This window comes from Lampetra planeri, chromosome 10 (genome assembly GCF_965212315.1).
Source record: "Lampetra planeri chromosome 10, kcLamPlan1.2.h2, whole genome shotgun sequence".
Taxonomy (NCBI): domain Eukaryota; kingdom Metazoa; phylum Chordata; class Hyperoartia; order Petromyzontiformes; family Petromyzontidae; genus Lampetra; species Lampetra planeri.
In genome coordinates, this window is record NC_136116.1 from 10667825 (window position 1) to 10693117 (window position 25293).

General features: G+C 43.1%; 1 protein-coding gene across 3 annotated transcripts in view; it reads left to right on the top strand.

Moving 5' to 3' along the window:
* Nucleotides 1-651: 651 nt before the first annotated feature.
* Nucleotides 652-25293, top strand: part of LOC144721016 (mitogen-activated protein kinase kinase kinase 2-like) — a 33477-nt gene continuing 8835 nt past the window's right edge. Inside the window, exons 1-14 of one of the 3 annotated variants that reach the window (XM_078598296.1) lie at nt 652-736; nt 5465-5549; nt 12958-13088; nt 13509-13549; nt 13736-13835; nt 14173-14274; nt 14746-14872; nt 16733-16860; nt 17817-17899; nt 18015-18082; nt 18344-18436; nt 21149-21358; nt 22213-22361; nt 23089-23220. In XM_078598296.1, coding sequence (XP_078454422.1) covers nt 5546-5549; nt 12958-13088; nt 13509-13549; nt 13736-13835; nt 14173-14274; nt 14746-14872; nt 16733-16860; nt 17817-17899; nt 18015-18082; nt 18344-18436; nt 21149-21358; nt 22213-22361; nt 23089-23220 — 1368 coding nt within the window. In that variant the 5' untranslated portion in view covers nt 652-736; nt 5465-5545. Of the gene's footprint in view, nt 737-847; nt 1653-1872; nt 1897-5464; nt 5550-12957; nt 13089-13508; nt 13550-13735; nt 13836-14172; nt 14275-14745; nt 14873-16732; nt 16861-17816; nt 17900-18014; nt 18083-18343; nt 18437-21148; nt 21359-22212; nt 22362-23088; nt 23221-25293 lie in introns of those variants that run through there. The other 2 variants (XM_078598295.1, XM_078598297.1) reach the window with 2 other exon arrangements.

Genomic DNA, 25293 nt, shown 5'->3' on the forward strand with positions numbered 1-25293 from the left:
TAATGAGACATGAAAACTACAAATAAACCGCAGGACGTCAACAGGGTCGGCCACGAACCCACGACCTCCTGTACAGGAGGCGAGGTAGTTAACATCTCCTGGCTAGTTGAACACGTATCAGGCTTTCGCGACCAATATCACCCATACAGTACTCCGTAAATATATCAATGTGTCGTTAAACCCGCCGCCGCCACCACACAGCCAATTATCCAGCCAATCTCCTGGCCACCGTGGGATGGGAATTCAACGAGGTTGGAATGTGGCCCCGTTCAACTTCCACGATGCCCCTTTGCACGCGGCCGTGCCAGGAACGAGTGACGTCACAGCCGCACGCCTCGAGGGGGCGGAGGGGGGGGACGAAGGGGGTGGGGCGCTCCCCCATTCTTTTCCAATATCCCAGAGCGTGTAAGCGGCGCCCGCGCGGGTTACGACGCGCGCGATTGGCCGCTGCGAGGGTCGCGCGCTCGCACCGGCCAATCACCGCCGAGGTGGTGGGGGGGGGGCCTCGCGCCTCCGGGTCAATCCGCATTAGAAAATTCAAACTGGCTAGCACGCAAGGAACAACATTACATGGGGGGAGGTGGGGGGGGATTGAGGGGTGGGGGGGGGGTTCCTTCAGCAATCGATTCGATTCACAGTAGAAGTGGGAATCGAGTATCGATTTCTGAGTCGATCAGGACGCGCGTCGATTCGAAGGACGACGGCGGCGGCCCAAGCGGAGACGTTTCACGTCAAGGTCCGCGCGCGTCTCTTGTTTGTTTGTTGTTGTTGTTGTTGTTTGCGTGCACAAAACAACCAATCGCAACCCCATCGGGACATCGACGTGCCTCGGGTGTTCGATTATCGGCCACCGCCGCCGCCGCGTAATCCGCGACGAGAATCGATGGTGGGCGCGATGCGCGCAACTTCCGAGTTTTGCCGCCCCGTTCCGAAAGACTTTGGTGGTGGTTGTTGATGGTTGTTGTTGTTGGTTGTTGTTGTTGGTGCTGAGGGAAGCTCGGCCTCTGGTTGCTTTCTCAATCGCGGAAACAAACATCGTCAAGGCGGCCGCCGTAGAAACTCTCTCGCGGTCTCTCGTCGCGGGCGGGCGTGCGTGGGCCGCCCCTTGCCGCCGACTGAAATCCATCGTTGTTGTTTTGGTGTTGTTGTTTTGTTGTTTTTTTTTTGTTGCTTCTGTGTTTAATTGTCGGCAGTTCGACTTTGCGAGTTGGGTTCGCGAGCCTGGCTCGGGCCTAGGCGCGCGCGCGGCCGAGTGCGACGACGGTCGCTGGCGGCTTAAAAGTTTTGACGATTTCAAGTCGCTCGCATCTCGTTGTTGGGTTTTTTTTATTCCTCTCTCTCCCCCCACACACATCCCTCTACAAACTTTAGCCGTGCAGTCTGCTCGTTTGCATGTTTTAAAAGTGGTGAGAGGGGAGGTTTTGCGGTGGGTGGGAGTCGCTTGTGCGCCAATTATTTTCTCATTTTTTTTGTTTTCCGTGTTAATTTTCGATTGTCATAGAAGCGTATCGAGGCTATTTATTTGGCGTCGGCTTTGGCCTTACATTTTGGGGGGGTTCGTGCAGCCACCCCCGCACTCCTTCATCCCGTTCATGCAACCGAGTCCGCCCGAAGAAGAGAAGGAAGCATCTGGGATGTTCGCCCCCAACACGGTGAGTGAAGGAGGTTTCTAACGCCGACGTTTCGGAGCCACACATTGTGGATGCTTTCATCGAATTCGTCGCGTTTCCCCGGTCCGAAAGGTTGGCGGCGGGAGCCGTGATGTTGCAATGGTCGCACTTTGAACCCTGTTGGCTTCTTTTTAAGTGAAGTTTCCGGCCACGGTTGGCATCAGTGGGCGAGTGATATTTCTGGGCCCCCTCCACTTCACCGATGCGAACTGGCCAGACTGGTGAGGTATGGTCAACCCCCCCCCATCAATGACACAAGTTATAACCCATTAGGTTTATATAGGGCTGGACTTATTGCAGGCGATTAAGCGGCTTGCAAAAGTATACGACCTCTATACAATGCCACGTTATCTCATTCACGACCAGACAACACGTTTGCAAATAGTTTTAATATGAATGCAACTTGGACATTTAATCGATAAGAAGGATGTTTTGTTCGAATAGTGTTGATAATTTAATCTAGTCCTAAATGGCATCCCAGTGCAATGTGTCGTTAATACATTAACTTATACATTTGATGGTATGATCTTGAGTGGAGTACAGTATATTGTTTAAGGAAGTACTGTATATTTCCTTTTATCTGCAATTTATTTTCACGAATAATTTTACTCCAATAATTAGCACTTGAGCAAAAAAAGTGAATTGTACATCCATTGATTCGTTGATTGATATCTTAAATGTTGGTCAACCTGTACTGCTTTACCATCATTCACATTGCTGCCATTCGTATAGTACCGTGTTCCAAGCCATTTGCCGCATTGAAGCACTTTGGTGTCGAGCTTAACTTTGCAAACACGTGGATTGTTTAATATTCATATTGATTCTCCGAACTTTAGGCAACACTTCAATGTTGCAGTCCGCTGCTAAGGGGCCCAGTTAGGCGCACGCGATTTATGTTTCTCGGCAGCACAAATGTGTCGTGAACTTGATTTAGAATCACATTTTAGCGCTTGTGAATCCCACTCACTGTTGGATGGGAGCCTCCAGGCTTGCTGTGGGTTATCTGATCACATTTAAACACGCTTGGTGAAGACTGGGAGCATAGACGCCGTTGACAGCGGATTAATTGCCTTTGCTGACCAACGTAGTCCGAGCAGCCTATTGACGCCTGTTTAATGCATAGTGATCGCCCATCCAATGAGGCTCAGCTTCCGAGACTGGATAGATTCCTGGTGATTTTTGCATGCCGTGGAGTATGGTAGATGCAATATCACAACTAATTACATCAACGATTGAATGTTTTAAGGTCGAGTCTATTTGTGGTTTAATTTGCAGTTTAGAGTTTCAATGTTGCACTGGATTAAAATTAGTCAATTGTGCAGTTGATTCGAGTCATGTTTTCCGCCGCTGTCCTCTGCCTATTGGGATGCAACAATTCAATTGACATCGATTAATACGGTTGTTACATGTGCGTTTAAAGCTGGCGATACGCATTTCATACAAGTTATATACGGTACAATAGTCCAACCCGCAGAGCTATCATTTGTGAGGAAAGGTGTTTAAATTGCGACCATGGTCAACTTTACCCCGATCGTCATCCGGTCATGGTCAGTAAACAGCCAGAGCTGGTGGGGAAGCAACTACAGTCAACGTAATTGCCCCATTGATACACCTGCCTCCAGCATAGGAACATCGAATTACAACCACTTGGTTCAGGGCCACTGCAAGAAATGACAGTAACATTGCAATGTTACATGCACTGCACAGTGTTCGTTCGTCTTTGGAACTATTACTGCAACTGAATGCGGGATGATATTAAGCTTGCAGGAGGATGAGACTGGCACATTGTGTGTATGGGATGGTCCGTCCCACTGCCGGTTGTGCGTCTGTGAAACGTGATCGCACTTCAGACGTGCTTTGTCACGTGATATGAAAGTGGTTCCCTGTTAATCTCACACCATTTCAGTTTTCACCAGAGCCATTTGTCACGTTCAGTTTTGGTCTCTGGTGTGTGTTTTTTTTAAGTCTTCAAGCAATAATAATACTTTACGCGTCGCGTTTATTTGATTTAAGTGCAACTGATATAAGAAAAACACGACTATTTCAGTTGTCAACTGATAGAAAACAGCATGTGCAAAATGACTTGCCTTGCAGATGCTGGACATCTGAGACCTTTGCAGTGATGTTAGGCTTGGGGCCAGTTTATAGCTGGTGTGGAAGGCTTTGAAATTGTATATGACCTTGCAGGTCTTGACACCAACTGAACATTTTAACACCACAATCTACTTTTGTGGACTGATTTCTAATAGTTGTATCACAAGTTTACCTTTGCAGATGTTGGTGGCTAGCTTTTCCACAGATTGTCATTGTTTCTGTCTGCATCGCATTGGCTTATCAGGGGACATAGCAATGGCTAAAAACATTAATCTCTGCTCGAATTTTCACCTGACTCAATATTTATTTAAAGACAGCATCGAGTGCTTTGTTTTTATAGCAACCAGCTCAGTTATGTTCGCAGGTTGTGGTGAGTTTTGATTTTTTTTTGCAGGGCCGTTAATAAGTACTGTACGTTCTTTGTAAATTCGGTGTTAGTTTAAGTTGATATCCCTAAACTGCATCCTCGAAGGATGGATTTGTAAGATGTGGGTAAAACTGGTGCATTAAAAAAAGAAGTTAACTGCATTTACAAGGAGGGGGGAAACATGCATCCAGAATTGTAAAATATGGGTGGCGGTTGCCTCTTGGTTTATTGCATCCTTTAAGGTGAAGGACTTTGTATTTGTGTGCTGCAATAGAATTGTGCTACAGTATTACCTGCAGTTAAGATGGCTCTCAACAATAAATGGTTCATCAATAGAATATTGTACTGGTGACTGAACATCACAAGAAAAATGGGAATGAATTAACTTATGTAGCGATGAACATCTATTTCAGTTTGTCGTTTTGTCTTGTCAGTGAATTCTTTCCAAATGGCTCGTACCTTGGTAGGACAGGCGATGGGTTGGTAACGTGACGTGCACGACTATAGCAATGTAATCTAATCACAATATCAGGCAAAGATATAACTTTTAACTTAATCCCTAATTGATTTTAATATTCTGGATACAACTCGCTGAAATTTAACAGCAAGTTCAAGGGCTGTGTTGATTCGTGTTAAGTTTATGAGTTTTGTATATGTGAGATTTTGTGGGCCAATTTAGAAAATCGGTTTAGTCCAGGTGTCGGCAACCTGTGGCTTCGGAGCAGCACGCAGTTCTTTAAAGACTGCTTCGTGGCGTTACTTTTTTAAAAATTAGGTGCACCGTCTCGTATTCACATTGCATTGCGGCTCTTGAAATCTTACATTTTTTTACAGCGAATTTGAGAAAATGCCGCCTCGTTATTTTGGTTGCCGCCCCCTGGTTTAGTCTGCGTCGGTCTATGAAGAGTTTTGTAAACTTGGTGAGGAGCGACCCTTTTAGAATCCATGCAGCGTAGTTTTGACAGTGATACACACAGCCTTTGCAGGGCCTGGGCATCACCACTAAGGCAGCAGCAGCAGCTGCTTCTGACGCGTACCCTTCTCCGCTTGGTCCCTGGTGGTGAGAAAGCTTTGTTGAAAGCTCACCATGGAAATTGTGCTGGCAAGTTACAGTAGGCCTGCTTATGATTAAGTGGATATTCTGAAAAACAGATGCTGTATTCTGTTTGGATAAAGGTCAGTGTTGTGAGACATAATTTGAATGTTAAGTTGGGAAAAAAATGCCATATGCGCAGGTTTTTTTGTTTGGTGTTAAACACATGGACCATCTTTAGGTTAGTTGCACTGGTAAAGTTCTAGCATGCTGACGTTTTTATTTCCTTTTTCTTTCTAGGTGGGAGGCTGAGTGCATATTCAATGACGCACACGTGACATACCTGGGATTGCAAGAGTGGGAGCTTGGAAGCTCTTAAAGATGGGTAAGTTTTAAAATGGCCCGCACGCAGTGTGCGCTGCTTGCGCTGCATGCAGATTGCATCGAGTGCGATTGTACTTTCGTTGAATTATGCGGTATTTGTAAGTAACTTGCACGAACCGGGAGAGCCTTGTTTGGCTGCTTTGCCTAGCAACCAAGGTTTCAGATGACCGTGATAGTGTATGGTCTCCCTGTAATCAAGACGTTACAGGAAATTATTACAAAGTGTTTGTGTTTGATAAAGTTGCATATTACAGAGTTTCTTCCCTTGCCTGGTACAATTTGTCTGGCAAATATTACCGATGTTTGATTTGGAAGTGGTCTGGTTTTTTGCTGCCACATAGCGGGGATCACATTCGTGCTGGCCATTGTATTAGTTTACCCTTTGTGTTTTGTGTTTGTAGCTTAAATACATGGACACAAGACCGGCGTAACTACTTAAACTTTTTTTTTCTTATACTTGCTTGTCGGCATTCCGACCAGTCACTTGCCAAAATATTACAGCGAGTTTGAAGGTTCCAGTGACTTCACATGCCACCGTCTCCAAATTTCTAAAGTTCCACCTACCAGTTGCATATACAGTTGCATAGCGAGACCGGTGCAATAGTTTCACAAACCACTTTTTAACAATGTAAAACCTAATGCTGAAACGTTGACTTGTGTAAATTGCCTTTTTGCTCTTAAAAACCATGCGGCACTTTTAATTTACCTGTGCATGCCCAGCACACCTTGTTGTGAGATGTTTAACGAACCCTGACGGGTTGCAAGGGGCTTTCCCATATTCGATGTAATAATTAACTTGAACAACAAAAAAAGTAATTTTCCAAAGTTCGCATAGCTTCTTCACGTTAGGCTTCCAATGTTAAGAGAGATACATTGTTGTCTCTCACTAAGATTCAACTGAGCTCAGAGACAGCACTAACATAAATCATACAAGAACTTGTTCCCTTGAACACATTTTAATGAAATAACAAAATATGCAATTAATGACAAATGCACTGTGGGCAAGAACAACCCCGAAGGGCACACGTAGAATTACGTCACGTTGGAATTTACCACTCGTCCGAGTGTTTATATTTATCAAGCCAAATATTAAAATCATGTTGAGGTTATGCATCCACACTTGCATTTCATACCCAAAGAATGGAAAAACAGACAATAATGCAGAATTGTGGAATTATGTTGCATTTGATATTGTATTATGCTCACATGTTTACACCTACATTTTGTACACACACACCACACACTTGTTCTACGTCAAACTGTTGGTTAAAAAAGACTCATGTGTGTGAGGTTATAATGGTGTGCTGCATATGCGAACTTTGTAAATGGAACATCACTGAGCTGACTTTTGGTGACAAAGTAGGTAGAGCTGGTACTGCAGTCAGAAAAATAGCCTCGTTTCTTCCTCCTGCAAAAAATTTGTTTTGTCTTACCAATCCTAGCCCATGTTAGTGAATACTCCTGCTCTCAGGACTGTAGTCTGCCTTTACTTGATGGTTTTACCTGCTATGCTCTTGCCCAAGCTTTGGGAATGTGTGCACTTATGCAATTTGAACTTAGATACCGTACCAATTTTATTTATTTGTAGTGATTTGCTTACCTTTCCAATACTTTGCACTCCTATCGGTTTTTTTTATATCGTCTGATGTTGGTAACTTTCTGACCTGCCCCTACCGGACATCTGTGAAGAAAAGAGCTTCACATCTCATCAGATTTCCCCAGGATAAATGAAGATTCCGATTCTGTTACTGTACACATCTTTAATTACCCTTAACTCAGCAAAAATGTGCTACAGTGCAGATCACTTGTATTGCCACCCATGTGTACTTTTATTTTCATTTCAAAGGGAAATAAGGAGACCAGGGCCACACAGATCTGCATATCTCGAGTTGCTGTTTGCGTATTTGGAGTCATTTGGCTGCTATACATTTCTACATGATATGCCACTATCATCTGTAGCCAGGCTGCTTCTGAAAAAGAACGACATAGCTCAGTGGGCCTTGCCTGGTAAAGTTAAAAGAGTTTTAATAGTTTTAGTTTAGTGTGCATGGAATATAGTTTAGTGTGCATGGAATATGCATGGCAAGGTGTTTGTAACGTGCATTTTCTCAGGAGCTGTGCCAAAATACTGTGAAAATCTTCATCCGCATGTAATGTGCATTGTCACATTTGTGCTACACATGCAAAATGTGATATTAATTACAATATGAGAAAATGCGAGTGCAATATATTGTGCATCGCGTCATTTTTCATTCTTAAATATTGCCTTCTGTGTTTTTCCTTCTTCATTTGACAGTGTTTATAATGACTGTTTATTTAAAACAAGTGTTGGTTGACTCACTAATGGTTCTGTTTATGTGCGGTGCTTTTGTGCTAAAAACATGAACTTGTGATTTACATAAAACTCGATCTCCTCATCCTTTTTACAGTTGAAATCTGTGTCGAACAAACAGTTACCCTTTGTGGGTTTTCATGGCTTTCCTATTGAAAAAATTTAGCCGAAAACTCTAAAAATATCCAGATGTATTGCCATGCATATGGTCGTTAAATATGAGTGAGCGGCCTTAACCCAACTGCTCATATTCATACACCAACTCCAACTAGTTTGTAGTCCTTCCCCGCACCTTAAACTAGCACGTGTTGGCTCCATACGGTGCGAGGAGAGCTTCAACACACCGTACACACGTGTAACAATACTCTGAACATTTAGCCTAGTTTAAGGGTGTCCCTCGAAAAGTAAGCCAAGCAAAGATGCAAAAACCGAACCAGATTTCCTGTTCTATAACAGCGAAGCATTGCTCTGGAGCTGTTACAATTGCAACCAGATCTGTATAAACTGTAGGGCATTCTCTAATGGCCCTACAGCGGGGGACGTTTAATTGGTTTACCTGAAATGACCTCGTGCAGAGAGGGTTGAACTTCCCACTGGATTGACAGCTTGAATGCCCCTGCTTACGGTCGCCATTATTTAAATATATATTTGCCACACAGCATCGTCTTGTTGGGTTTCTTAAGCATTTGTAGAGATGGGTTTTAAGGGTGTCGTGGGGAAAGCTGCATGAGGTTTTAGTTAATAAACTTGAAGGCGCAAGAGCCATTTCAACATGGCTGTGGTTTTAGCTGACGCAGGCAGAATTCAGAGTCTAATAAATATAGGATAGGATTATTCTTTTCTCTAATCTCATGCTTATTATTTTCTCTAATCTCATACAAGTGGATTGGACTGCTGATTTTAATATTTTAAATGTAAAATGTGTTAGTGATGCGTTAGTCGGAAAAGACATGCGTGCGATAAAATTGGCACGCGGGTACTTTAAAGGTTATACCATTGGTTATAAACACAAACGGTCGTTTCTTGAATCAGAACATTTACGCTGTTTTCATTTGCCCAAACAGACGCGGCGGAGTCACTTGGAGGGAGAGAAGTCAGTCTCCCCTTGATTCAATTTTTAAGTCCTTCAAAGAGGGCAGGTCAAAGCAATTGAATAACAATGCACTTCCTGTAAATAAACAGCTATTGTCAAACATTGACTCAGAAATGAACACACATCCTCAGTCGGAGTTCACTTTTCAGCTATTGTTGTTAGGCAACTGAGTTCAGTGATATCCGGTGAGGTTTAATTCTGGGTACTATAATGACACGTTCGCTCGTTCTATGAAGGCATTTCTCAGCAGAATTGCAATTGATCAAGATCACGTGTGGCGTCTTTGCAACGGACTTTTTCATTGGGATAATTCTTGAGTCCAGCATGACTTGCGTACGGCACACCGGCCGAATTATCCGGCAATGTTGTTATGTTGCCGAATGCATCTTCAGCAATGATTAGTTTTAAGACATGTAATGTTTCACGCAGTAACTCCAAGCTAGCATGTTTAGTGTGACCATAAAATGTTTGCATAACTGAGGTTTCCAAACATGCTCAGCATTTTTTCGGATGAAAACCCTCCACATTGCTACCCTTGTGCACATACCATTCGCTGTGGATTAGCCACTTTTAAACAGCAGTTGGGTTTTTGTGCACTGGTGTAATACTTATTATTATTTGATAATGCAGCCAAATTGCTTTTGATTTGAAACGACACGCAGTTTTTTTTTCTCTCTCTCACTTGTAAAAGAAAAGTGCTGTTATTACTAGACAATATTCAAACGTTATTTTGACCAAACGTTCTCTCAAATTATACTTGAATTTCTAGCAAACAAAAACATCTCCTTGCTCGAGAGGTCGCTCGTAAGCATTTTAAAAGCTCATGTATATGGCATGCTGCTACACATCATGCTTTCTGTACTCTCTAAATGATGTGCATGATGTGTCACTGTACAGTAGTAATTGTATTCATATTCATTAAGTCTGCTTAATAATAATATGGATTTATTCACTTGCCAATGCACTTAGAATGCTGATTGATTATCTGTAAACCAAAAAAACATTATCGAGTGGATTGCAGGCACATTTAAGATTGAATATCTGGATTTTGTTTTCTTCCATTCAGCAGCTATATGCTTCTTCTCTGCTATTCACCACCACCACCCCCCTTGTTCTATTAACCCACAAAACACGCCAGCCACTAAGCCGCCATGCAGTGCCACCAATTGCGCTGCACATTTTCTAAGCATCTTAGATGTGACATTGAGAACCCTCTCACTGTACCGCGAGCTTACTTAATGCTGAGCCCCAGGGGAAAGAGGGAGAAATGAGGGGAAATGAGCGGAGGAGAGAGAGGATGACCCTTTTTGTAGCGTGCACTGCGTTGCATTGGGCACGCCAGAACAACAGGTGTTCGGCCTGGGCTGTGTTAGTAGTGCTTTGTTAATAATTCACGCTTAAAGCTGCAGAGCATTAATCCCCGAAGGCCGTAATCTCTAAATATTATGGAATAAAAAAATTACGTGGCCTTTGTTCTGCATACATTTTATTGCGAAGTTTAGTTTATTTTGCACATTCGAACATACTCACAAGTTCTTTCTGTAACGTCAAAGGTCTGTGAGGGAGAACTGATTGCAGGGACTCCGGCCATACAGTACGGTAACTCTTTAGCACCGTGCACGTTGTGTCACTCGCTGTAAAGATAAGCATTTACTCGGTGCGCTAAAACAAAGTAAAGCACACATGTTGCTTTAGAGCAGAACATTCCTGAGGTGTAGTAAACGTGTCTGAGCCTCTGTGCCTGTCACAAGTGTGTGGGGAGCGGTAGTGTAGCGGTTAGTGCGCTGCACTACGAACCTGACGACCCGAGTCGGATTCCTGCTCATGGCCACCAACATGGGCCTCCCCTAGGTCGACTCAGCCTTTAGATGAGTACCCGGTGCGGTGTGAAAGAATCCCCACTGGTGTGGTGTTGGTCACCCACCCTCTCATGTGCCGCACTGGCCTTCATAGGTGCTCGCTAACAGCACTTGCCCCTACGGTCTGTTCAGGCTTTATGGGGGAACTTTTTTTCTTTATCTTTGTCACAAGTGTATATTGCCAGACCCTTGACCAGAGAGAGCTTTGTGGTGGAACCTCAAATGACTGCAACAATCGCTGGTGGACTGGGCCTCAACATAACAGTACAGAGACTCCTCTACTTTCAGATGAGTTAGATTCCAGAGGTTTGTTTGTAAGTCGATTTGTTCGTAAGTCCAACTTTACTCCTGTCGATTTCAAACATTGTATGGCATGTACATTCAACACGGCGAATGGCTTTAAAAGTTTTAGAATTTTCTGTAGATGTAGAAGCCACCGGTTCTTCATGTTCTGCAGATGTAGATGCCACCAACGCCATCTATTGCGCGGCGGTTGAACTTGCAACTCTCGGTCCGAACAGGCAACTGGACATACGGACAGGTTTGTTCGTATCTCTGAAAGTTCATAAGTCGAATATTTGTTAGTGGAGGAGTCCCTGTACACCATCACCGCCCTTTAAGTTGTGTCCACAGCATTGGTTGACTTTGGAAATTGGTCACGTGTCTGCTTTATTGTTGAGGCAAAGATTAGATTTTCTGCTGTCCAAGATATATGCATACTGGCTAATTGAAAGAAGTAGAATCATCTATAATTTTATTAACAAAATGGAGTTGGATGTCAACTGCTGCAAATGTGTTTTGAAGTTTCTAAGTATGTCGTCATTTTCACGTGTGCACACTAAAGTTCAAGATGTTCTGTAAGCTGCTGATGTTATGTACTGTTTTATGTATTCAATGGCATGATATTTTAAATGGCACAGTTCAATGCAATACACTCTACATCATGTCAATATGGTGAATTGTAAATGTATAATATATAAAATCCATACATCACGTGAGCAGATCTTCCCGTGACAATACCATGGCTTTTCTCTTTTCCTATCACAGAGTTTACTAAGAATTGTATTAGTGCCTCTAATAGACTTCATTACAGTAACACTGTTGGTGTACTGTTGTATTGAATGCTTCTTACTTCTTCACTATCAATAACGTTAATGTGCATTAGAGCCAGGGGCCCATCTTGAGAGCTTTAACATAGGATTTTTTTGTAAACAACCAAAGGAATGTGAACAGGTGGCATTGTAGGGCCATATTTAGCAGCAAAGTACAGATGTTTTACATTAACACGTGATGGTTGCTTCATCTAAGATCTACGTTGTCCACCCAACGCAACATTTTGACTGTTGCCATCAACACTTGTAGGATTAATTTTATACAACTATACAGGAATGTAACACTTGCAAATAATAGAAATACCCTTCCACAATTTTTTTACTTCATCTATACCATATCCGTCTGCATATTTAAACCATAAATGTAAAAATGTTTGCCGTTAGCAGATGTGTACAGTATATTATGGAAGACCATAAGAGACATGTTTCAGAATGATATCACCACAGCTACCTGGCATGACACTGTGTGTTAATAGCTAAGCAACTGGGATTTTTAGAAAATTGTGTAATCTAGTTTATTGTACTGTAATTTATTGATATGGTTTAAATTTAGATTCTGGTAATAAATGGGCTTGTTTTGCAATATTTATGCATTATATCTTTTTTGTACGGTAAAGCATGTAACAACATAGATGTGTTTGTGGAATATTTTCACGTGGAAAATCGTTGCAGAATTATTTAGAGGGCAATTCATGTTCGCTTTGATAATTTTAGTACAGATGGTTAGATAACACGACACGCTTCTTGTCGCTTGCAAATCTGCCTTTTTCCAAATTATTGTGTATGTGAACGTTGCTGCGACACTAATTAAAAATATCCCAGACAAAACACGTTTCAGTACGGTTGGACGCAACAGCAATGCAGACAAAGCTTTTTAAAAACTTGATTGCACGGCTGAGCCTACCACAGCGCAATGCGCCTTGAATAACGATTGAAGCAGCATTGGCCTTTGAGTCGGGCCGTTTCACGTGGCTACTTCAGTCGGACAATCCTTTGTGTGTTGCGCGTTACAGACAAACAGCAGGCGCTCAACTCCATCATGCAGGACCTGGTGGCTCTGCAGCTCTCCAACCGTGTCCGTTCGTCCGCGCAGCCTGAGGACGATCGAGCCAAGGCCGCCGACGTCGCGTTTTCTCGAGCAAAGGCATTGTCTCCTTACGTTGTGCACGCTTCACGCTTGGGGGGGGGGGGTGATATTTTATTGAAGGGAGACGCGACCCAAACAGTGAAGGGGCGAGTAACTTGTGGTCGCATACCCGCCGGCACAGTTGGCTACGTAACATTGTGAATTAAGTTGAACGTACATACATCCATACCAGTGTTTCCCAGGCTGTCTTGACACCAGTTTTTAAAGTGTTAACAAGGAAACAAATTCTAAAAAAAAAATACATGCTCAGTCGCCGTCATAATAATGCCGTGCTGGTGTCATGATGTTATTGCATTCTTATCCTGGAATTTCTCCAAATCATGTGGTGTCTGCCAACAGTGTCATTGCATGAGTACAAAAAAAATTGCTGCAGTGATATTCTTTTTTAATTAACTTTTTTATGTTGTGTTTTTTCAGTCTGATATTCGAGTGAAGTTTGAATATAATGGGGAAAAGAGGTAAGTTAATTCAATTTAGCATTGTTAGCTTTCTGTTGCTTCTGCTGTGATGTTTGCGTTTTCTTTTCTTTTAATTGATCTTCAGTGTAAATTACAATTGGCTAAAGAGACGACAAATTAACCCAACTCGCATAACTGAAGGTGTTGTGCATGCCAGGTTGCTAAGTCAAAAATGTTTCCAACCAGGATCCTACAGTTCCTGAGACCGCTATCTTTGGAGGATGTCCTGCTCAAGGCCAAGGTGGCGTTTGGACAGCCTATGGATCTCTACTACTCTGGCAATGAGGTACACTTGCATTATGGTTATAGCCAGTTACACCATTATTTCGTAGTCTTTTGTGGAATCTCTCGTGGGTGCAGGGGATTGTGTGAACCACTTGTAACATGTAAACATTAAAAATAATTGGTTATTATTTGCACCTCCGATTAGCACGGTTGGCTACGTATGGTGTGAAAGAAACTCGGCATATGTTACGTAACTCTATGCATGCAGACGTCTACATTATGAATCGATGAATATTCACGCGCCTAATATGTTGTGTTTTCACTTGCAGTTTCCGTTCTATAGTGAAGTTGTAGTCTGTTTGCTGACATTGGTAACCCTGTGTGGTTTTATGTTGCAGCTGATGATCCCGTTGAGGAGCCAGGAGGAGCTGGATCAAGCGGTAGAGCTCATGGATCGGAATCCTCACATGAAGTGCCTAAGAATTGCTCTTCACTTGCACGTGAGGCTTGTGGATGCTCAATAACTATTTTTTTGTAATATTGTCACATTTAGCCTGTAATAATAATATATATAATAATAATGTACAATCCACTGCAGAATGAAGACCAACCGCTTGCTCTGTCAATCATTGGGATATTTTGACCATACTTCACAATGCTGGTCAGGTTGGGGTGGTGAAGTAGGGCAGCCAGAACGCGTTCAGATATCTCATTGTTAGCCGTGGCTGGGAATAAAACTCAATCCCAGAGTTCGTAGTGCAGTGTGCGATTGACTACCACCTTTCAGGAAATCTTATATGTATACAGCCGTATTGTGGTGTACATCTGGGTAGAATAGTGGACAGTGTTAGCTACCATTAAGCTAGTTGCATGTGGCATATTAATGTATGTTTGGATTAGGGTCTACTTGGCATCGCGTATAACAACAATGAAGTTGCTCACCGTAATGATGGTGCGTTGCTTGTGCACAGGTGTTGGCAACCTCACCGGCATCGTCTCCGAGCAGTTGTCGTCCCTCTCTGCGGCTGCACTCACCCCCGTGTCCGCCTGACCCAGCCGACCCTCTAGCCCGCAAGAGGGGCACCGAGGGTCACTTCGGTAAGATATTAGTTTCCGAGTTTATAGGGTGCAACTTTTCTTGCACGTAACTCCGATGCAAATCTTCACGTATTTCCTAACATTCCATGTTAAACGCGACAGCTTCGTTGCTTCGGTTTTGCAATGCAATCGCATCGTTCTGAGACATTCAATGGGATTATGTCCCATACCTTTATACAGTGTGATCTATTTATAGATACTCCATTAAAATAATATGGAGAATTTATAGAGAAAACAATGTTTTATTCTAATGCCTCTACACTCTCCACTGTAAAATATTGAGCCATCGCTTCGACGCGTCAACTTTGAGAAGAAAGTAACAAAGTTATTAGATATCAGTGGGATATCTATGCGTTGATCACTGTATAATAAAGTATAAGATGAGGCTTTATCTCCCAATTCTGCTCTCAGCCTTGCGGCCAGGCATAGGGAACCCAGCGGGGAAACTGGACAAGAAAAAATAGGCACTTTCTCATGCCTTTTAATAACAACCAGGGTTTTTATGAAAAGAATCAAAACACAAACAGGAATATACAGAAAAAGCAATTCAAGTGAGTGGAGCATTTGTAAAAGGTGGATTAATCCAGATTTTCTATTAAACATCTCTACTTTTTCATTTGCATAAAAAATCAGCTTATATTTGGTGAATACTTGCCCTTATCCAGTCAGTTGGAATACATAAGCAATACAATTTTATAATTCAAAGACTGTGAACATATTTAATTGTTGTGGACCTGAATACAGCCTCATTTCTCCAGTGTTGGCATACTATGCTAAACGGAGTTACAGGCAATAATGTTGTTCCTAGCAACAGCATTGCAAAAAAATAAAACATTTCACTTTAGCTTTGCTCAGCTGTTCTTGCAGATGCAAGCAGTAACAATGCTCATGACTTTGGCCAGTGGCCATAACGAAATATATTCGGATAAATACATATCTGTGTTTATGCAACCATGTGATAGCCTGCTTACAGTTCTTCATGTCTTATTGCATTTTTTGATTCACTCTTGATATTTGGCATTTGACAATGACCTCAATACACTTGACCTGCTCTTATGAGTGGCATAAAACATGTCTTGGTTCCATGGCAAGTGTAACCAATTGTAGTTCATGGTTTTGGTTAAACAATATTTTCCGGCAGGTCGCACAATAACGTTACCTTGTGCTGTTGGACCACGTGACATGTTATCACATGGAGCTGTGATATAACCTATGCATGTGTACACGTAACCACTAATCTACACATTTTTATCTCCAGTCTGTCAACACTCTCTTGTTTATCTCACTTTCATTTAACTCCTCTATTTTTCATCTAAATTTCGCATATCGGTTAGCTTTCTTCACGATCATCGGTTTCATAGTCTTGGTTAGCCCGACTTCTCTGCGAGCTCAGCGGGCCACTCCAAATGGTTTATTTGTCCAGGTGTGGCCCGTAGACCACCAATTGAAACATTTCAGCTTTAGCCAATTCAGATGTTTTGCTGAAGATTTGAACTCTCTTGAGGCCACAGCTGGGGTTGATGTTAAGGAGCGTGTGTGTACATGTGTGGTAGTGCAGTGGTTAGCTACGAACCCGGTGACCCGTGTTCAATTCCCGCTCATGGCCAACGCCAGTGACGATTATCTGAACCGGTCATGGGCCTCCCCTAGGTTGACTCAGCCTCAAATGAGTACCTGGTGCGGTGTGTACAAAACATTGCCACTGGGGAGAGAAAGGCGGTCGGGCGTGATGCTGGCCCCGCACGTCTACCGTGCCGGTCTTCATAGGTGCTTCTCGCTAACAGCACTTGCCCCAACAGTCTGTGAAGGCTATACAGGGGATCATCTTTGTCTTGGTGTATGTGCTCCCCCTGCTTGCAGGTGTGTACCCACCAGAGCGGAGTTCCCCGCCGCCCGGGTACATTCCAGCTGGACAGCGACAAGCGGCGCGGCACGGCTCCTACACGAGCATCCACAGCGAGGGGGAGTTCATCCCTGACGACACATGCGTAGGTTCTGCCCCACGGCACACCCGTAATCAATTATCAGCTCTACAGGGTCACGGTTATTGATAACCACATTCAGTTACATCTTAGTGACGAATCAAACGCGATGATCGACACTCAAGAGCATTCTAACCTGTACGGCCCCATCCAATGTGATCGGTCATGCGATAAGCCATTACTTATGCATGTATATAAAAAAAACCATACATTCCTGATTAAAGGTCTTGCCAGACTGTATCCGTCATAAGGTTTGTTTGACCCTACTTCATGTGTGCAATCCGAATATATTAATTTTAGGCAAAACCCTTGTAGCAAAATACAGGTTTTTTACTCAATTTGTTGCTTAAGCAACATCACAGTCAACACCTTGTGGGTAATTCATGACTGCCATAATGCTCATTAATATGTTGCTGTTGTTGGTAACTCGACCCCTGTAGATTGTCAAAGGGCCGTGCTCATAACATGCCTTGTGTGTGTGTGCGTGCTTTTGTGCTTGGGGGTTGTTAGTCTAAGGCGGTTGTTGCTGGTAATGTTTGTCAGCGTTCAAGGAGCAAAGTCGAACGGAATTCCTTCGCCTCGAGTTTGTAAGATGTAGCCATAGACAAGGGAGACCAACGGTGAATGTTGTCGTTCTTTAGTTTGAAAGTGCATACACTGCTACTCTTATTTCCCTCGACAAATTCCAGTTTGTCTTGGTTTCTCTTTTGAAGTTTTTTTTTTGGTTTACGTTGAGCTTTCATAGCCATGTTTACAGTAGGTGAATGTGATACTTTTGTAAGTGAAAGAAAAAGGATTTTAAAAAATTGCCCAACATATGTTTCACTTGACACTGGTGATAGCTTTTACAATAAGTTATCATTCTCATTTAACGTAATTATTTAGAAGACTCAATGAATAAAATACACTTCTCCCAGCTCAATTGTTTATTTGCAGTAACTAATGTTATGCGCTTATTTCAGGTGGAAATTGATCCACTTTCACCAAGCAGCCCTGAGAACTCCACGTTTGGAAGCTGCCACTCCCTGGACAGCCCTTTGGCAGGGTAAGCTCCTGAAGCACTTGAAATATAACAACGGCACATGTTGTACAATGCAAAGCATATTGAAATTGAAGGTCTAATATTGACAAAAGAGTTTTGTTTGCTCATGTTTTCTCAGCGATTCTCACCACAAAGGCTGGATCCCTCGTACCAAGAGCTACCCTGACAACCACCAAGAATTCTCAGGTCAGTTGCGTTATTTACACCGTCGTTGACTGCGCATGGTCAGTGTCAGTGTTTCTGTGTGCGCGTCCTCGTCGGCCCACCTGCCCTTTTTACGCAGTGTGGTCAAAGGGTAGATGAAACGAGCACACCTCTAATGGAGGCATTCGGGGAAGACAATGCTGCCTCCAGTTCCTAGCTGTGGGGCTGGAAGTAATTCCACTCGCGTTTTGTAGTGCTCACTGTGTTATATTCCATTTTCGTGGGTGCCTCCTGATCTTGCAGAATATGAACTCCCGTACTTTGAACGAGTGGGAAAAGGGGGGACCTACCCGAGGCGAGTCAACTCCACATTCCAGCGTCACGACTGCAATGAAGGTGAGGCGGCTTCCATGCCCGGTGATCAAAAATGTCTCTTCTATGTTCTTGCCAGCTGTTTTTGAGATATTCTGTAATATAGGTATTTGTAATTTCGTGTGATTTATTTTCATATTAGACGTTGCGGGCGATCGGAGGCATTGCAGCAACATCCATTGTACTATACTTCTATGCTGCCAAGTCTATACTCATAGCCTTTAAAAACTTGACTTGAAGCTTTCGTGACTGCAGGAATTCATATTCTTTGGGTCTTTCGGTAAAGTCACGTAGATTGGTTCAAAGAAAATAACAAAAAACTACGACGTTTCGATCGCAACACAAGCGGACGTGTTGCGATCGAAACGTCGTTTTTTGTTATTTTCTTTGAACCTAATACGTGACTTTACTGAAAGACCCAAATAATATCCTTTAACAACCCATGCAAACCAGCCCTGGTGATGAAGAGGCCTTCAGCCATTAGTATATTGACAAAAGAGCTGTATATGTGCACTCGTATTAGAATCTAATTTATATATTCATGCTTTATCCTTTATCCATAAAGAACACGAATTGAGTATCAAGAATTATCCAAGAGAGTTCTACTTTTGTATAATTTGGCTGATTCCATTTTAAGGAGTGTTTGCATATCGCAAGAAAACAGAGTGCTTGATCAACCCTACTGATCTACGGATATACAGTAAAACTTTGGATTGCGAGCATAATTCGTTCCGGAAACGTGTTCGTAATCCAAAGCACTCGTATATCAAAGCGAATTTCCCCATAAGAAATAATGGAAACTCAGGTGATTCGTTCCACAACCCAAAAATACTGTATTCATATAAAAATGATTAATACAAAATACCTTTTTATATTTTTATTATTTAAATTTAATATAAAGTAATCAAATTAATTAATTAAATGTAATCGTGGCTGGTGTGATGGAGACGAGAGAGAGGAGAGGAGGGTTATTGTGTAGGACGACTTTCACTTGCAGTACAGTTACTAAAGAACAGTCACTACACTTGGCCACAAAATAAAACATGCTTTACGCACACACACGTGGTCACAACACTATAGTAAACAGTATACACTCGCACGAATGTTGACTATACGAGTGAGGCACGCCGACTGAGACCGAGCATGGGAGACGATTACCCACAATCCCGCAGCGAGAGAGAAGAACCATCGGCTCAGTTGTGATCACGTGACGCTCGGCAGACAAAGCGTATACTGTACGTACTACAGTACTCGTTTCGCAAGACCTCGCTCGTTTATCAAATTAATATTTATTTGAAATTTTTGCTCGTCTTGCAAAACACTCGCAGATCAAGATACTCACAATCGAAGGTTTTACTGTAGCTCAAAGAGTCAGACGAACTGGCATATTTGGCCATTTCACAACCCAGCAGTTTTTTGAAGTTGCATACACCTGCATGATCCATTCAACCATTGCCTCCATAATGTGGGATCACAGGCATGTGCCACCACACCTGGTTATTATTAATAAACACATAATAGTCTATTTGGGGAATGTTGGCATGAGAGTTTCATGCTCTACACTGTATGTATGTTGAACTTCTTTTGCACGTACGTAGCCAACATTTCTAATCGGAGGTGCGGGGGAGGACAACTATTAAGCCAATGACCAGGGTTCAATTCCCGCCCACAGCTAACCAATGGGGGCGAGTGATATATACCATACCCGGTTTCCTTCGGCCCCTCCCCTTTACCAACCCACACTGACCAGTGTGGTGAAGAATATTCAAACAACACCCATGACGAATACGACATTGGAAGGCCTATTCATAGTCTACATAATTACAGTATAACACGTAGGCTTTCGCGACCAATATCCATAAGACCCGACACAGCCAATTAGTAAGGTCACGTAAACAGAACATGCCAATTCGTTACTAGTAACAGCACACCGGTGTGTTGGAGAGCAAATCCACAACATTTACAATCGGGAGAAAAAAAGTGGCCTGGTGGTGTTGGCCACCCACCCCCTCGTGTGCCATACCGGCTTTGATCGGTGCTTACCAACGGCACTTGCCAATAAAGTCTGTTAAGGCTATGCAGGGGGGATATTTTTCTTGTGTACAGTACAATAACGTAGGATTGTAATCGATAGGTGTATCTTTTTATTCTCGAGTGGTGATCGTGCCTTACTTAATTGCGATGGCAAAACCAGCCGAGCTAGCAGCATTCCAGAAAATATCGAGAAATCTGAGATTGCAAATGTGGATTTTCTCTCTAACACACCGGTGTGTTGTACTAGTAACGAATTGTTATGTTCTGTTTACGTGACAAACTTTTCTAATTGGCTGTGTCGGGTGGTGGCGGGTTTTATGACACATTTATATAGTTACGCAATCTAACCCAAAAAATCTGTTATGGATAGTTACAGTACTTTTATAGTCCTTGCATAATAGATAACAGAGGTGGGACAAAGTCATTGTTATGCAAGTCCAAGTCGAGTCGCAAGTCATCAAATTCATGACTCGAGTCTGACTCGAGTCCAAGTCACATGACTCGAGTCCACATCTCAGAGGTGGGACAAAGTCATTGTTATGCAAGTCCAAGTCGAGTCGCAAGTCATCAAATTCATGACTCGAGTCTGACTCGAGTCCAAGTCACATGACTCGAGTCCACACCTCTGATAGATAATACATTTCATTGGACTCTGTTCAACAACAGACACTGAAAACTGTAATTCCGTGCATTTATTTTCAGGCCGCAAGACATTCCCACGCGTGCGCTGCCCCCAGAACAGCTGGCTGCTCTCGCCGTTCGGCTGCAGCCCCACGGACGTCTCGCTGAGCACGAGCAGCGGCAGCAGCGGCATCTTCACTCCCGAGCCAGATGAGGGACGGGCGCGGCGACTCGCCGGAGGCGTAGGGGGGGAGCTAGCGGAGAACGCCGACGTCAGCCCACCCTCTCGATGTGAGGTCCAGCTTGAGCTCGCTCGTGCCCCGTCAACTTCTTTTGTCCATCCTCCTGGCATCATTTTTTCGTGCTGTTCATCGTAATGTGAACTCGGAGTCAAAAACAATGCCTGAATGGATTTAAATGAAGCCCACAGTCTTTTTTTTACCAGTTTTGTTCAACTTATGCTATGTGCATCATGCCATGCAACAAGACCATCTGTACGGAACTTGCACAGAGTGGTGTGTTAGAGAATGTCCCGCAGAAGCACATTTCATCGAATTGTTCTCAGGTCATTTTTTTTTCTAGGCTAGACACTTTCCCACATACATTGCTGTTGAAAAATGTTACAAGCATTGCAGTCATACCGATATTTTTCAATTCTCTGCGCTGTAATATAGCCTCATTAAGTGGAAATTAAATATGTCACGGCTTGCTTTTTTTACACGTAATAGAATTACATAAAACGCTTAAATCGTCAATAACCATTAAGTAATTATACCATTAAACAGCGTTCAGGAATGCAAGCATGATTAAGCGCCACGGTGGCGAGATGTTAAATATCTCGCCCGCTATACAGGAGGTCGTGGGTTCGATCCCGACCCTGATGTCTGTATATTTGGAGTTTGCATGTTCTCCCTGCAGTTGTGTGGGTTTTACTCCACATTTAGAAAAATGCATTTAGAGTATTTGGCTGCAGTAAATTTCCACGTGATAAGCCACTTCTTTGATCTATTTTTAATTGCCATGTCCCTTCTGAAAAAGAGCTACTTACCTCAGTGGGCCTTACTTACCGGGTAAAATAAAAAAGAGTTTTAGTTGAAGCTAATCGTGCGACGGTTACCGTTTGCTCCTGATCTGTGTGTCTGCAGCGCCGCGTGCCCCCACTAACTGGCAGCGGGGCAAGCTGCTGGGGCAGGGCGCGTTCGGCCGCGTGTATCTGTGCTACGACGCGGACACCGGGCGCGAGCTCGCCGTCAAGCAGGTGCAGTTCGACCCCGGCAGCGTGGAGACCAGCAAGGTGGGTCCGATCTCGCCGGGGCCTGTGGGCATGTTTGAGAGATTGTGGTTTTTTTGGAAAGAGTCTTAAGATACAAATGTTTCTCTGGAAAAGTGCCGTGTAATTAAATTACTTTTTAAAAGTAATTCAGTTCATGTCAGCAACAACATTTTAGTAATCGTAAAATGTACATCCGACACAAAATTCTGCTTTTAATTCTAAAGTAATTACATGCAAATTATACTTTAGTTAAAGTCGTATAATTACAAATAAAAAATGCGGCCAGGTGAAATAAACTTAACAAAAAAATCGGCGTGTGATTTTGAGTTTTAACTATTAGTTTAAAATAAGTGTTTCTGATAGATATGCAAGCTTGCATTTCTTAATCAACTATTGCGTCTCTGTGTATGCATATGTTTTGTGGGGGGCGGTAGTATAGTGGGTTTACCGCACTGTGCTACGAACCCAGCAACCCGAGTTCAATTCCCGCTCACGCCCAACACTGGTGAGACGAATATCTAAACCGGTCCTGGGCCTCCCCTAGGTAGACTCAGCCTCAAATGAGTATCTGGTGCGGTGTATACAAACATCGCCAATGCGGAAACAGGCGGCCGGGCGTGGTGCTGGCAACCCACCCCCTAGTGCGCCGTGCCGGCCTCCATAGGTACTCGCTAACAGCACTTGCCCCGATAGTCTGTTAAAGCTGTAAGGGGGATCTTTGTCCTTTGTTTTTGTGTATGTATGGCAGGAGGTGAATGCGCTGGAGTGCGAGATCCAGCTGCTAAAGAACTTGCAGCACGAGCGTATCGTTCAGTACTTCGGCTGCCTTCGTGACCCCCAGCAAAAGACGCTGTCCATCTTCATGGAGTACATGCCTGGGGTATGTCCTGGCGAATCCTAGCCGCTCTCATTCAGAGACCCTCTATTGCAAAGGGGAGCAGCCATATAAATTCCACGTGGGTCCATACAAATGGGATTATTAACTCGCTGTCATTTTCTGGGGCCATCTTGCTGCCCGGCAAGTTTGGGAGTTTCACAGATTTATCCACCAACTCCTGCTTTTCAGAGCACTACAGTATCCCCTCGTTATTCACGGACTTGCTATTTTCGATTTTGGCTATCCGTGATTCGCATCTGGAACTCTACACGACTGTATTGAGAGCGAGAGAGAGAGAGAAAGAAAGTAACGAGATATAGAGTGATGAGAGAGAATGCTTATGTATTTATTTAAGGTAATATCAATATTAACCAAAAATGTGCTATTCATGAGCAACTCTGGAATGTATCCCTCGCGAATAATGAGGGAATACTCTAGTTAGCAGGTATGTACTACTTCGATTGTGTGGTGTTGGATGGTTAACATGAATGCTTTCTTTCGTGGGAGAATTCCCTTTTGGCAGCTGTTAGGTTTAGGAAGATGGAATATCATGCAGGAAGGATGATATTCTTGTGATGACAGCCTCAGAAGCTCCCGGTGTGCATCTAGTTGATATTCTTGGCTCTGCGAGTCTTTGACAGTGTTTAATACATCGTTATTCAATGCTGCGATCACAAATTTATGGTGAACACTCCTTAATCCATGCCAATTTCTGAACTTGCAGAGTTTTGTGTTTCTTGGCTTTTACTCAGCTTATAAATAGTGTTTAAAATATAGATTCCTAAGACCATTTGAGAAAATTAATTACTCCTAAACCAAAAATTACATTTTGGCTCTGGCAGTATCTGTATACCGAACCTCAAATATGAAATATAAGGTATATGTGTGTCTTCATTTATTTTGAAGTGTCATTGTTACGATAAATAAATAAGGCTTATTTATAAAGTTTCTCTTCAGGGTATATACATTTAACTACTCGCACGAAAAGCTGAAATCTGTGTGTAAACCTTGCTGAGGCTATGGGTTTGTTCTGGATAAGCTTAATCAAAACGAGGAATGTATGAAACGTTGCCACATGGTCAGGGTACAAGGTGCAAATAAAACCTTATAATAGCTGTGTGTCAACACCCATACATTAATATATTACTTTTTGGCATAGCTACATTTGATTACTATTCTTTTTTAAGGAGTAATTTATTATCTGGGGCTCTTAATGGGCGCCACAGTGGCGAGATATTAACTACCTTGCCTGTTATACAGAAGTTCGTGGGTTCAATCCCAACCCTGTTGCCGTCCTGCGGTATATTTTGAGTTTGCATGTTCTACCTGTGATTGTGTGTTTAGAGTTTTTGGCTGCTCTAAATTTCCACATGATAAGCCACTTTGTGGAGCTATCGTTTGTGGCCAGGTTGCTTCTGAAAATAGTTTTATAGCTCAGTGGGCCATAATTAGTAAAATAAAAATCGCTTAGTTTTATAGTTTAGATGCAGTTCATGATGAGAAAAACGTTTACGGGCCATTAATTGTACTTTATATGGGGGATCTGCACATCACAGATTGAGCTGTTTTTTGTTCCACTGTGGTTGCACGTGTCAGCACATTGTTTAATGGAGCCAGGAATACTGGCAGTGTGGGTCTTGGCTGTGGAGGCCTTTGGTTTCCTGTTGTTCCTCCTGTTTTTGACTGACAGCCATAACTTTGAGGGTTAAAAAGAAAAAAAAAGTAGAAAAACTCAGACGGCTTCTAAAGTCTGCGGTTTGTTATTGCGGCTCTGAAGGAGGCGTGCCGAAACGAGTAGAAGCCTAACATCTGACGTGGGCGTGGGAGCGATTTTCAAGTCTCTCGGGAAACAAAAGGGGTTTTCCTCAGACACAGCCGGCCGGAGTGCCTGAGAGCAGATGCGCGAGTAGCTGCTGCGCGCGTCGGTAATATTTCGTGCCACGCAAAAAGAAAAAGGCGGCCGTGATCGTGTCCATTTTCTGTTCACGTTGTGGAAATGGGCCAGGCTGCAGGTGGAAATATGCCAAGTATGAAGGCCATGTGGAGCAATGCTGCACCTTTACCCAAGTGTTCGCA